Here is a 14,581-nt window from a genome sequence, read left to right as displayed (position 1 = left end):
TTATCCATAGTATGTTAAATTATAATGAAAATTTAATTGTAAGGTATGGCCATTATATACAAAATCCCAAGGACGAATAAAAAATCACGTCTTTTATTTGTAACCAATCACCAGTCGAGTTATCGTATATGGAGCAACCTCCAATGTCTCTGATTGGACCCTTAATAAACGGATGTTGGCTCAAAAAACATTATGGTTGAAAAACTTGGAGTTGAAACAAACTTGTGTGGGGAATCCCCGCTCACTTTTTTTTGCAATGTGTAGGAACCGGAGGGGAATCCCCGCTCGTTTGGAAAGGTACCAAGGAAAGGCAAGCAAGATGTGTTTAATCACGTGTAGAGGTCCCATAGATAAAGAAAGAAAAACGAGCAAAAATGGGGTTTTTATAGGCCAAATGAAAATACTGATAAAACAAAGCGAATATTTTGAGAGGACAAACGCCTCTCTTCTTCAGCGCTAAACGTTGTTCGCTAGTATCCGTCGATGGCAGTTCATATTTTTTTTTTGATTTTGTGCAAATCGCGGATATTGGCGAATAACTCACTTTTATGGTTGTTAGGTATTTGGTTTTAATCCTTTTAATTTTTTGGCTTTTATTGAATTTTATGCATCTTTTAAGTTTTTGGTTTTTTGGTTGGATACATCGTTTCGTTTCGCACTGAAGAAGAGAGGCGTTTGTCCTCTCGAAATATTCGCTTTGTTTTTTCAGTATTTTCATTTGGCCAATAAAAACCCCATTTTTGCTCGTTTTTCTTTCTTTATGTGATGTCAGGCCAATGTGGTTTAAGAAATTCTCTAAGTCCCATAGAATAACACAGGAAGAATAACACACTCGTAGATCAGTGTTCATTTTGGGGGATTCATAAGTTTCCGTGCGATAGGACATTTGTAGCTGTAAGAAGGATGGCCAGCCTGGTTGCACAACACACTGCATTTTATTTTGACACAGGGTCTCCAGCTTGTTTGAATGTCCAGTCTGCAAACAGCACGAACAGCAAGTAAAAGCTTTATAGTGCTGGGCGATATGTCCGTAAGCTTGGCAGTTGTAGCAGTGAAGAGGGAGAGGAAGAAATTTCTCGATGCGGTTCGCTTATAATCGATTATCACTGACGAGGAAATGGCTGCTAGTAAGTATTCTCGAATAGGAAACTGAAGCTTGGGGGACCTACTTTTGCCGATACGGGAGACTCCGGTACAGTTAGTTATCAAATTTTGCAACTGGCCGTCAGTAACACTTTCAGGAACGAAACAGGCAATTCCATAATACACTAGAACTTTTAGCTGTAGTCGAAGTGACTACAGCTAATTTGGTAGCATCAGCTACAGCAGTAGCTTCATGTTTAGCACTTACGACGAGGCGCCAAGTATCTTTTCCCGGTCTAAGCTAAATTATCGCCGACTCCGAGTCACCACACAAGTTACCAATAAAAGTTTTGCGGTCCTTGGGGTTGTTCAGCTCTTTAGGCGAATTCTTTAATACAATGGCAAAAGAGGGTTAAGATGACTGTGTGGGGGCTTGAGACAAAGATGGTAACGGGTTGCACTTTGACAGGACGTAATTATTGAATTTGACATATAGTTCGTTAACTTTACGATTAAGCTTAACACTTGATTCTCCAGCGACCACTGATTCTTCGTTAGGCTCGTAAAGCACAAAACGTGGTAGTGGTATTTGCTTTTCATCACACTTTTCAAGAATTCTAAGCACGTCTAAGCAAGAAACACAGCTATCTGCAGCTTTCTGTTGGTCAGCTATCTGCAGCTTTCTGCAGCTTTCAGTTTGCATAATTCCACAATATTTTCTTTGCTTCCATTAACCTATCATTGCTGAAAAGTCTGCACCAGTTTTCACAATATCGGCTTGAACATTCCCCACAGCCCGGGCACGCTACAAAAAGTTCAAGACTGGAGACCGTACAACCTTCTGGCTCAGCATTGTACGTAGCAAACCAACATACGACAGATTTCTCACTTAATCAGAGAAGAAGATTGAACAAGCGAAGCGTTGAGACCAGCTCACCTGTTCCCTGCAATTTAAGGCTAATTAAAACCGACAGGTACCTGTATGGCGCTTCCGGCAGGTTTTCTCCCTTCTTCTGCTTGCTCACTGGCGATCTACGCGGTATTGTCGACGCACCTTAAAGAAAGGTTGAAATTTGCTCCAGTTTGACTGGATTCTAGCATTTTGGCTAATTTTTATAAGAATCACAAAAAAAACTTCAATTGGCAACTTCCAATCCGCAACAATGAGCTAAATTAATTATTCCTAGGGGAAATCACTCATAAATATAAAACAGGGTTTTAACCATATATATATATATATATATATATATATATATATATATATATATATATATATATATATATATATATATATATATATATATATATATATATATATATATATATATATATATATATATATATATATATATATATATATATATATATATATATATATATATATATATATATATATATATATATATATATATATATATATATATATATATATATATATATATATATATATATATATATATATATATATATATATATAAAAAAAAAATATATATATATATATATATATAGCCCGGGTCGTTACAGTTACTTACAGTTCGTTGCCACGAACTGATTGAAAATGTCAAGCCTTCCAATTTCGACTGTTAAAAAGGGCACTAGGTCTCTCGATTTCTAATCGAATGAGCCCTTGTTGGGTTTCTACGACAACACTTCCTATAAACACCTTATATGCCCCCAGGGCCTAAATATATATATATATATATATATATATATATATATATATATATATATATATATATATATATATATATATATATATATATATATATATATATATATATATATATATATATATATATATATATATATATATATATATATATATATATATATATATATATATATCATATATATATATATATATAGCCCGGGTCGTTACAGTTACTTACAGTTCGTTACCACGAACTGTTTGAAAATGTCAAGCTTTCCAATTACTTTCGACTATTAAAAAGGGCACTAGGCCTTTCGATTTCTAATCGAATGAGCCCTTGTTGGGTTTCTACGACAACACTTCCTATAAACACCTTATATGCCCCCAGGGCCTAAACTACAACTCTTGCCCTAAGGGCTTTGAGGGTTGTTTTCATCCTCTAAGAAATAATTTCCAGAACTTTCAACTTCGTTACACAAAATGGCTATCTCAAAATTTTGATTGGATGTGTCTGGGAAAATGGTGGGCGTGAGAGGGGCGTTAGTCTTTCTCCAATCACTTTCAACTAATAATAAAAGGCACTAGCCCTTTCAATTTCCAATCAAATGAGCCCTTTTGAAGTTTCTACGACAACACTTTCAATAGAAACCTTATATGCCCCTAGGGGGTAACTTACAATCCTCGCCCTGAGGGCTGGGGGGGGTTGGGTTGTCATCCTCACAGACCTAATTTCCAGAAGTTTCTACTACGTTGAACACAATGGACATCTGAAAAATATTGATTGGATGTATTTGGGGGAATGGTGGGCGTGAGAGAGGGGTTAGTTACTGTCCAATCACTTTCAACTATTAAAAAGGGCACTAGCCCTCTCAATTTCCAATTGAATGAGCCCCATTTGAAGTTTTTACGACAACTCTATCATTAGAAACCTTATATGCCCCCAGGGCATAACTTACAACCTTTGCCTTGGAGATTCTGGGGGGTTTGTCATCCTTAAATACATAATTTTCAGAACTTTCAGCTACGTTTTAACAAAATGGCAATCTCTAAACTTTGATTGAATGTGTTTTAGGAAATGGAGGGCGTAAGAAGGGGGTTAATTACTCTCCACTCACTTTTGACTATTAAAAAGGCACTAGCCCTTTCAATTTTCCATGGACTGAGCTCTTTTGGATGTTTTTACAACATCGCTTCCAATAGAAACCTTATATGGTCCCAGGGCATAACTTAAAGCCCTTGCCCTGAGGGTTGTAGGGGAATGGGTTGTCATCCTTAAAGACCTAATGTACAAAACTTTCTACTGCGTTGAATAAAATGGCTATCCAAAAATTTTTATTTGATGCCTTTGAGAAAAAGGTGGGCGTGATAGGGCGGTTAGTTGCCCCCCAATCACTTTCGACTATTAAAAAGAGCACTGTCCCTTTCAATTTCCAATTCAATGAGCACTGTTTGAAGTTTTTACAACAAGCATTTCAATACAAACCTTATATGCCCCCCGGGAATAACTTATAACCCGTTCCCTGAAGACTGTGGGGGGGGGGGGGGGTATCCTGATAAAAGTTAGAATTTCCTTAAATTTAAACTTCGTGGAACAAATTGGCTATCAAAAAATTTTTATTGGATATGTTTGGGGAAATGGTGGGCGTGGAGGGGGTGTTAGTTGCCTTGTAATCACTTTCGACTATTAAAAAGGGCACTAGCCATTTCAATTTCCAATCAAATGAGCTGGTTTTGACGTTTTACGACGACGCGTTCAGTAAAAACCTTAGATGCCCCTAGGGCATAACTTACAGCCCTTGCCCTGAGGGCTGTGGGGGAGTTTCCTCCTCAAAAACAAAACTTTTATCTAGAAATCCACAACACTGAACAAAATAGCTATCTAAAAATTTTTATTTGATGTGTTTGGGGAAAAGGCGGGTGAGAGAGGGGGGCTAGTTGCCCTCAAATAACTTTCGACTATTTAAAATGGCACTAGATCTTTGAATTTCCAATCGAATGAGCCCTTTTTCAAGTTTTTACGACAAAGATTTAAATAAAAACTTAAATGCCCCAGGGCATAACTTATAACCCTTGCTCTGAAGACTATGGGGGGAGCGTCTCACTCAAAGGTATAATTTCCTGAACTTTAACTGCGTGGAACAAAATGGCTATCTCAAAATTTTGATTGGATGTGTTTGGGGAAATGGTGGGCGTGGAAGGGGCGTTAATTGCCTTCCAATTAGTTTCGACTATTAAAAAGGGCACAAGCCATTTCAATTTCTAATCGAATGAGCTCTTTTTGAAGTTTCTACGACAATACGTTCTTTCAAAACCTCATATGCACCCAGGGCATAACTTACAACCCTTGTCCTGAGGGCTGTTAGGGGGGTTGTCATCCTCAAAGACCTAATTTCCAGAACTTAAAACTACGTTGAACAAAATGGCTATCTCAAAATTTTTATTGGATGTGTTTGGGGAAAAGGTGGGCGTGAGAGGGGGGTTAGTTACCGTCCAATCACTTTCAACTATTAAAAAGGGCACTAGCCCTTTGAATTTCCACTCGAATGAGCCTTTTTTGAAGTTTCTACGACAATGCCTTCTATAAAAAACCTTATATGCCCCCAGTGCATAACTTACAACCCTTGCCCCGAGGGTTGTGGGGGAGTGTCCTCCTCAAAAACATATTTTCCTTCTGAAAATCAACTCCGTTGAACAAAATGGGTATCTCAAAATTTTTATGGGCTGTCGGCGGGGGAATGATGGGCGTGGGGGGGGCTTGTTGCCCTCCAATCACTTTCGACTATTAAAAAGGGCACTAGCCATTTGAATTTCCAATCGAATGAGCCTTTTTTGAAGTTTATACGACACCGCCTTCTATAAAAAAAAACCTATATGCCCCCAGGGTATATCTTAAAACCCTTGCCCCGAGGGTTGTAGGGGAGTGTCCTGCTCAAAAACATATTTACTATCTGGAAATCAACTACACTGAACAAAATGGCTATCTCAAAATTTTGATTGGATGTGTTTGGGGGAATGTTGGGCGGAGGGGGGGGATAGTTACCCTCCAATCAATTTCAACTATTAAAAAGGGCACTAGCCCTTTTAATTTCCAGTCGAATGAGCCTTTTTTGAAGTTTCTACGACAACGCCTTCTATAAAAACCTTATATGACTTCAAGGCATAACTTAAAACCCTTGCCGTGAGGGTTGTGGGGGAGTGTCCTCCTCAAAAACATATTTTCTATCTGGAAATCAACTACGCTGAACAAAATGGCTATCTCAAAATTTTGATTGGATGTGTTTGGGTGAATGATGGGCATGGGGGGGGGGGGGTAGTTGCCCTGTAATCACTTTCGACTATTAAAAAGGGCACTTGCTCTTTGAATTTCCATTCGAATGAGCCTTTTTTGAAGTTTTTACGACAATGCCTTCTATAAAAACCTTATATGCTCTCAGGACATAACTTAAAACCCTTGCCCTGAGGGTTGTGGGGGAGTGTCCTCCTCAAAAACATATTTTCTATCTGGAAATCAACTACGCTGAACAAAATGGCTATCTCAAAATTTTGATTGGATTTGTTTGGGGGAATGATGGGCGTGGGGGGGGGGGGGTACTTGCCCACCAATCACTTTTGACTATTAAAAAGGGGCACTATTCCTTTTAATTTCCAATCGAATGAGCTTTTTTTGAAGTTTCTACGACAACGCCTTCTATAAAAACCATATATGCCTTCAGGGCATAACTTAAAACCCTTGCCCCGAGGGTTGTTGGGGTGTGTCCTCCTCAAAAACATACTTTCTATCTGGAAATCAACTACGCTGAACAAAATAGCTATCTCAAAATTTTGATTGGATGGGCTTGGGGGAATGATGAGCGTGGGGGGGGGGGCTAGTTGCCCTCCAATCACTTTCAACTATTAAAAAGAGCACTAGCCACTCCACTTTTCAATCGAATGAGCCCTTTTTGAAGTTTCTACGACAACTCCTTCGATACGAAGTGCCTGTCGAAGAAAGAAAAAAACATAAAAAAAGCACACACATTGTGGCCACATCGTTCTTTACTTAGGCAGCGCTAGCACGCTGCCTATGATAGGGCATGGAAATCCTAAATGTTCCTGACTTTCTTGACACTTCTTAGACGGTCAGCAGATTCTGTGTATATTTACTGTGGTAATTATAAATACTGTGCATTTTTTACCCCCTCCTCCCACAAAAATATACCGTATACATGCCTGTGAAGGATGAACATTAGGTCATAAGTGTAAGAGTAAGTTAAAGATCATGAGACAATATTCTCTTTAGAGAATCCTTGTCTAGCCAAAGACATGTCTAATTGTTAAGTAATTTCCAGAAGAAATGGCGAATTATGGCTCTGAGCTCTTTACGGTGTTACTGCCCTTGCCATAAAGAATATCGGTTTTAAATAGACATACTGAAATGTCTGGACAACGTCTTATTTTTAGGCTCTGGACTTCAAAGCACAGATTATATACATGCCACAGAATGATCATCTTCTCATTCTTGCATCTCCGTGTGTGGATGGCCTTGAAGGTTTAAATTCCAATGGCTTATATATCTCGGACATTCCTATCCACGATGCCAGAAGAGACGTGATACTTGTGAAGGAACAATCTAGAGCACAGGTAACTGCTTAAAATAATGAACTTAAAAATAATATAATAATATAATATAAAAATAAATAATATATAATATTATTTATAATAAAAATATATATAAAATAAAAAATATATAAAAATAAAATATATAATATTTATATATATATATATATATATATATATATATATATATATATATATATATATATATATATATATATATATATATATATATATATATATATATATATATATATATATATATATATATATATATATATATATATATATATATATATATATATAAATATGTTTTGTATATATAAAATATAATTTTTTTATTATATATATAAAATATTTATATATATATATATATATATATATAAAAATATGTAAAAATAAAAATATATAATATAAAAATAATAAAATAATATTATAATAATAATAATAATAATAATAATAATAATAATAATAATAATAAAATAATAAAATATTAAAATAATAAACAGCAAAAGAAGGTCAGAATTGACAGAATAGACTACCGAATTTGCCGCTTAGCATTAGTGCTTCTTGTTTAAGTAATGTTTACGTTTAGAATTGTCGTTAACTTGACACTATTACAAAATGATAGTCTTCTCATTTTTCTATCTCTCGTTGAGAAGCCTTTGATTGTTTGAACTCTAATTTCTTATAATTTTCCGAATTCTTGCTACAGTTTCTCAACTTTTCTCCGCTTTATTTTTTTTTTTATCAAAGAAATAACATCGGAATAGGACCCAAGACAGATAGTGACATGAAATGAAATTTTACAACCTAGTAGTCACATGAATTTGAACAACCTAGTAATAATTTTACCAAAGTGGAAAAGGAGATATTATTTTCCTATGCTTCTGTTTAAAAAAGTAAGCTGTAATTTCATAGGTTTGTATTTGTGGCACCAATCGTCACATTTCTTAGAAAGGGTCAAATTATGTTTTAGGTATATTGATTTTCTCAAATTTTAACGCGGTAACTGAGCATTAAACCTGATTTGCTCGTTTGTTTAACATTTTGAGCAAAGTAAAAGGAACAGATGGTATTAGAGGCATAATTTCTTAAAATAAACTCTCTGTACCTCTGTGGTTCTAGGATCATTATAATTTTGTAAATAAATGACTATTTAATCATTTGAAATTGTTAAACTAGTTTTGTGGTCCAGCAATCATCGTCTAGACTGGAGCCCCGTTTTGCTTTTATCTTCGCTGGTGTTTTTCCTATTGGTGATGAATATAGTGATAGATCTTACTTTATCATTAAATAATTTTTATATTTGTTATAGCTTAATCATAAGCTATAGAAATATTTATTCTTGTAAATGAGAATGAAATTGGATTTAACTAATATTTCTTTGGAAATAGTTATCAAATCTAGCGATGAAATCAAAATTGTAATCAAAGCGTTTACGAATTTAGGTGGTTTCTTTCATCATATTCGTTTTTTTTTTATAGGTATATACTTTCAAGCTGATAAAGCCAGAGAATATGATTGAATATTTTTTGTTTCAAAATTCAACCTTTCCAAATTAATCCTTGAAGGAAAGTCTGTACAGGTCTCTAGTAATATATACTCCCAACCACAGTAAAATATATAATCCTTTGGACCTAGAGACCGGACCTTGAAAGTTTAAAGCGAATCACACATCCACCATAAAACCACGCCCATTTCTGTAAGACCTGTTTGTAAACAATTGACAGTTTACAATCCTTCACAGCCTGGTCCTAGGTGTTGTAGAGCTCACACCATCCCCGGAGGTATATTTATTGAACCTTTCTGATTATTTTAAGCAAAATGCCTATCTTTTTAATAAATAAAATGGCTAAAATTTTGATCAGACGTCCGGGGGAAGGGTTTGTGGAGGATGGGTAGAAAAAAAAGCACAGAAAGAGGCTGGTTGCTCTCCAGTGCTTTTTTTACACTTAAAAAGGGGGCTTGGATTTTCCATTTTCCAGTCTGATATCCTTTTTTAATTTAGAGGGGGTACATCAAACCCCAACTTCAAAACAAACCTCAAATATTTCGTAAATCACATATTCAGTCATCGATAGCCTTGTTGCCTGAATAGATATCAGACAATGTACAAAAAGCATTAAAATATGAGAGTACCTATAGCCACTATAGGGCTATAATTATAGGGCTATAGCCACTATAGGGCTATAACAGTGGCGGAAATTAATGATAACCGAGGAACGGACCTAAATAGCCAATTCTATGCGTTTAAAATATTAGGAAACATTTGCAGGTTGTGTGGAAGAAAAAATAAAACGAACCTGTGGAAACGCATGTGATCTGTCATTTATATTCAATCAGTATTACTACTTTTATTAAATTATTAGATTTATTATTTTTTTATAATCATTAAATTTATTATAAATTACTTCATCTATGGAGTCTTCCAACGAAAGTAGCTGCTGTTGAAAAACTGCCTATGACAAATTCATTTCTTAGGAAGTTGATTCACAGGTGTCTGGATTGAAACAAAGAAACGGCTAATGAAGATTTCCCAGAGCCTCTATTCAAGCCTCTAATAACCTTTTCTAACATACTTGTCACGGCGGACCTACTAAAAAAATAACTGCTAAAAAGACAACGTAGCAAAAAAGGGTAACATAATTAAAACACGTTTTTCCTAATGTAATTTCGTAATAGAATTGTCTAGCAATTTTTGATTGTATTTTCTTAAAAATAGTCCCTCAAAAATAAGGTTTTATAACAAAAAGATAAATAAAAGAGAAAACTGACCATCAGGAGCCATTCATAAGCACATAAATAAAATTATCATTTAGCTATGAGTTAGAGTAACTAATATTAATTAGCTTTTTGTGTTACTTTAGTTATTGTAAATAACTATAACGTTAACAATTATTGATATTTAATGATAAAAACACAGAAGCAAACTTTAACAAATACAAGCACCGTTCCATCCCCCAGCTGCTTCGATTATAATTTTTAGGAATGGTTCCAACCATTTAAAATCGCAAGATACTAGGAGGCACCTTTTAAACTATTTATGTTTCGCTTCACTTGCCATAGAAGGGTCAGCAATTTCAGTTGGATTAAGAAGTTCTGGCGTAAATTCAATTCCTCCTTCCTATTCATACATCAAAAAATTATCCATTTTGTAAGATTTTTTTTCTCCTTGAACTCATTGTGATTCTCATTGCTGCTTCTCTGCTAACCACTAATTTCGTTTACGACTTGATTTGACCATCCCTGTCACTTTTCTTCTATCTGCAAATTTCTTTCTCCATTATTTTCATTGTGATTCATTTTAATGCATGTTGTCGCATGTCTTCTCGTTGCGATTCATTTTCGTGCATCATTACCTCAGAAATTTGCCCATGTCTTTTGCTTTAGCTGTGCAGATTCATTCAAATGATGTGTAATTTCGCATGACGCTATGGATACCAAAAAAACTTCTTTTCCAGGTTTCCCCCAGTCGTTATATTTCTTCTTCAATTGCGTTGTTATATAATTTCAGTAGCAACCAGGAATGTTCTAATGCTTTATGCCCTACGAAAAAATTAAATACGAACTGGCGTACTTATTCTTTTATTCTTTAGTTTCAAGTCATAGGCTGAACGATCAGCAATTTCAGTTGCATTAATGATTCTGGCGTGAATTCAATTCTTCCTTCCTGTTTATCCTTTACAGACGCTAAGATAACAGGTTCTTTATTCCATGGTAATTTCTGAAATTTCTAAATTACGCAAAAGCATAACTATCGTATTATTCTTGTTTTATGTCACATTTTCGTTTGCAATTTAATGTGATTTTTCGCTGTTTCTTGTTCTCTGCCTTTTACTTAGCTGTTCGAACTCATTTGTCATCTTTTGTCATTTTCCTTGCGTCATAAATACTAAAAACGATACGACCATCCCTGGAAAAAAAAATAGGAATTAACGCTTGTCCTTTGTATGTGTAAAAATGTGAAGTCATTCATATAATTTTTTTATGGCATGAATTCAATTCCTCTTTCCTGTTTATCCTTCACAGACGCCAAAATAACTTAGTTCATACTCCAGGGTGTTTAAGAATTCCAGGCGTGAATTTTCGTCACATACACTAAAAACGATACGATCACTTCTAGGGAAAAAATGATGTAGTTTTTGCTCTTGAAATATATATAAATGTGACGTCACTCAGATGAATTTTTTTCAAATAAAGGCTCTAAACAAATTTTATCTAACTCTTGAGCTATCTAGCTCGTGTTTTTTCACGCCAGAAAATCCTAGGAAGCCAATTTTCAAACAAAATATGGAGCCGTTTTGCCAAATATGTATGCATAAAACACATAAATAAATACACAGTTGCTCGTCTAAAGAGAGTAGATATATTTACGAATCTTATCTTGCGTCACAACTAGAAACTACTATCTTATATCTTGAATTACAATTAAAGGCTACCATAAATATTCGCCGAATACTTCTTGACTTCACTTACTATGATCACCGATGTCCCCAAGGGGAAAGTTTCAAAAACCCCGCAGGTTGTTTCATCGTCCAGAATATTTAGATTTCAAAAGTTAAACAAACCCTAACTTTTAAAAAATTGTCTTCGCTGTTTGTTTAATTGACTTGATACATTTAGCTTATGAACTGGTTCTTATAAACATTAAATAAAAAAAACAAAATTTTTTATCTGAAAGTAAGGAACGACGTTAAAACTTAAAACGAACAGCCGGGAGGGGGCCTAGTGGCCCTCCATTTTTTTGGTCACTTAAAAAGAGCACTAGAACTTTTAATTTCCGATCCAATGAGTCCTCCCACGATATTCTAGGACCACTGGGTCGATGCGATCACCGCTGGGAAAAAAAAAAAAAAAAAAATAAACACGCGTTCGTGATCTTTCTTCTGGCAAAAAATGCAAAATTCCACATTTTTGTAGATATGAGCTTGAAACATCTACAGTAGGGTTCTCTGAGACGCTGAATATGATGGTGTGATTTTCATCAAGGTTCCATAGCTTTTAGGGGGTCTTTCCCCTTTTTTTCGAAAATCAGCCAAATTTTCTCAGGCGCGTATATTTCGATGGGTAGAACTAAACTTGATGAAAGTTATATATTTGAAATCAGCATTGAAACCTAATTCTTTTGATGTATCTATTGGTATAAAAAACCCGTTTTCTAGAGTTTCGGTTACCATTGAGCCGGGTCGCTCCTTACTTACAGATCGTTACCACGAACTGTTTCATAAGCACCTTTGGTCCTCAGTTTTATCGATTATGAGCAAGCGTTTGATTCTGTTGATAGAAGAGCTTTAGCGAAGTTTTTATCCTTGTATGGCATACCAGACAAATACATTAAAGTGATAAGGGATATTTAGGAGAATTACACTGCTGTGGATAAGACAGGAAATGAGGTTAATAGCAGGTTTTGTATTAAAACAGGAGTTAAATACAGTTGCGTCATATCCCCATTTATATGGATCATTTTGATGGACTTAGTCTTAAGGAGCACAGGAAAGACAATGGGAGAATACAGAATCAAATGAGGATATAAAACTTTCCTGGGCTTAGATTATGTTGATGATCTAAGCATCCTAGATGAAAGTGTGAGCAAAATGAATGAACTTCTAGAAGTTTGGCGAGTTCAGGGTGCTAAAATAGGTTTGAAAATTAATATTAAGAAGACCAAGTCACTAAGTCTAGGAATAAGTGAACATGAAAAGCTGACACTGAATAACGATCAATCAAATGGAGAGCTTCACTTATCTTGGTAGTATTATAAGTAAAGGCGACGGGCTCAGTGAAGATGTTAAAAGTAGACTAGCCAAGGCCCAAGGTGTTTTTTCGCAGTTGAAAAGTTTGAAAGAATAGGTAGATAAGCCTGTGAACCAAAATTAGAATATTGGAAGCAACAGTGATGACAGTGGTCAAATATGGTTCTGAAACATGGACGCTCCGAAAAAAGAGGAAGATTTTCTAGGTGTTTTCCGGAGAAATTGACTACGGATGGTATTGGGTACCCGACTGACTGACTCTATTTCAAACAGTAGGCTGTACTAAAAGTGAGGTTCAATCTTCGCTTCCTAGGGTCATAACGAGAGAAAGGTTGAGATGGCACAGGCGCTTTCTGAGGATGAAGGATGACAGATTGCGAAAGATTGTCCTTTTTGGCGAACCGTCTAGGGCTAAAGGGAAAGCAGGTTGTCCTCGGTTGGTGTGGGAGGAAGTTACAAGATTACAACTTCCTGGGAAGGTTTTAAGAGGTAGGATTTAAATAGATTGGAATCGAGAAGGAGTGTGCCTAGCTGTGTTGGCCTCAGGCTGCTTGGTGCTGCAGTGAGCAGTTAGAAGTAGTAGTAGTACTGACTAAAAGTTTACTAAATATCATTTAAGGTATTAAATGACAAATAACTATTGTATAGTAATTAATATTCTAATTAATTAATTACTTACCACTTGATGAACTGATTAAAAAATATTAATTTAAAGCATGAAATAATATCGTCCTTCGCTTTATGTCTGTAAAAAACTCTCGAAGTAAAAATAATTACGTATTAAGTTCATTCTGAAAAAAAAAATACTTTTGCAGAGACACAAATAGGAAGTACATGCATCAACGCATAGGTATTAGGGGCTAAAACTACTCCAAGACACCACTTACGTGCTAAAAAAAAAGAAAAAGGCTACAACTTACGCTATAAAAGAACATTTTACATTACAAACTCTATGCTCAAGGGAAGACGAAATCACAGTTACCTTATTGAATATATTCTCTGGGCAAAATAGCAAATCATGTGGACCTAAAACCCTGCGGGCAATAAATTTGAAATTGGAGGTAGTAAATACACTTAAAACTAAATGAAGCAATATCTCAAAAATGTCTTGTCATTTGCACATTATATTACATCTCGAAGTTGAAAAATATTTTGTGCTGAATTCGGAATAGTAGTAACACGTTCAACCGCAGCTATTATGATCCAAAGCGAATATCCTCTACTAAAATCCTTACTGAAAGTATACGGTTTAACCCACCTTCCGACTTTCAATTATGTAATAATTTGCTTCCTTGGCCATCGAGGAGTTGTCCAGTAGCTCTAGAATTTATGTTCTCAGAAACTTTATAAGTGAATTAGCGTAAGAATTCTGTGGAGAGAATCTTAAAGCCAGATATATCAGCTAATTAATCCTGGGGTTTTGCCCCTTAAACTATTAGCCCTCAAATGTTCACAGGTTGTCATAATACACAGTAGTCTGTAGAGTGAATCAATAAGA

General features: G+C 35.3%; 1 protein-coding gene across 1 annotated transcript in view; it reads left to right on the top strand.

Annotated features, from left to right (window-relative positions):
• Window positions 1-14,581, top strand: part of LOC148940975 (head-specific guanylate cyclase-like) — a 287,023-nt gene that overhangs the window by 102,290 nt on the left and 170,152 nt on the right. The window contains exon 10 of the mRNA XM_089105123.1: window positions 7,175-7,354. Coding sequence (XP_088961249.1) covers window positions 7,175-7,354 — 180 coding nt within the window. The remainder of the gene's footprint in view (window positions 1-7,174; window positions 7,355-14,581) is intronic.

This window comes from Artemia sp. Qi Xiang Cuo, chromosome 19 (genome assembly GCF_049724085.1).
Source record: "Artemia sp. Qi Xiang Cuo chromosome 19, ASM4972408v1, whole genome shotgun sequence".
In the NCBI taxonomy this organism is placed as follows: Eukaryota; Metazoa; Arthropoda; class Branchiopoda; order Anostraca; family Artemiidae; genus Artemia; species Artemia sp. Qi Xiang Cuo.
The sequence above is the reverse complement of the archived record's forward strand: the minus strand, read 5'-3'. Positions and strand labels throughout refer to the sequence as shown.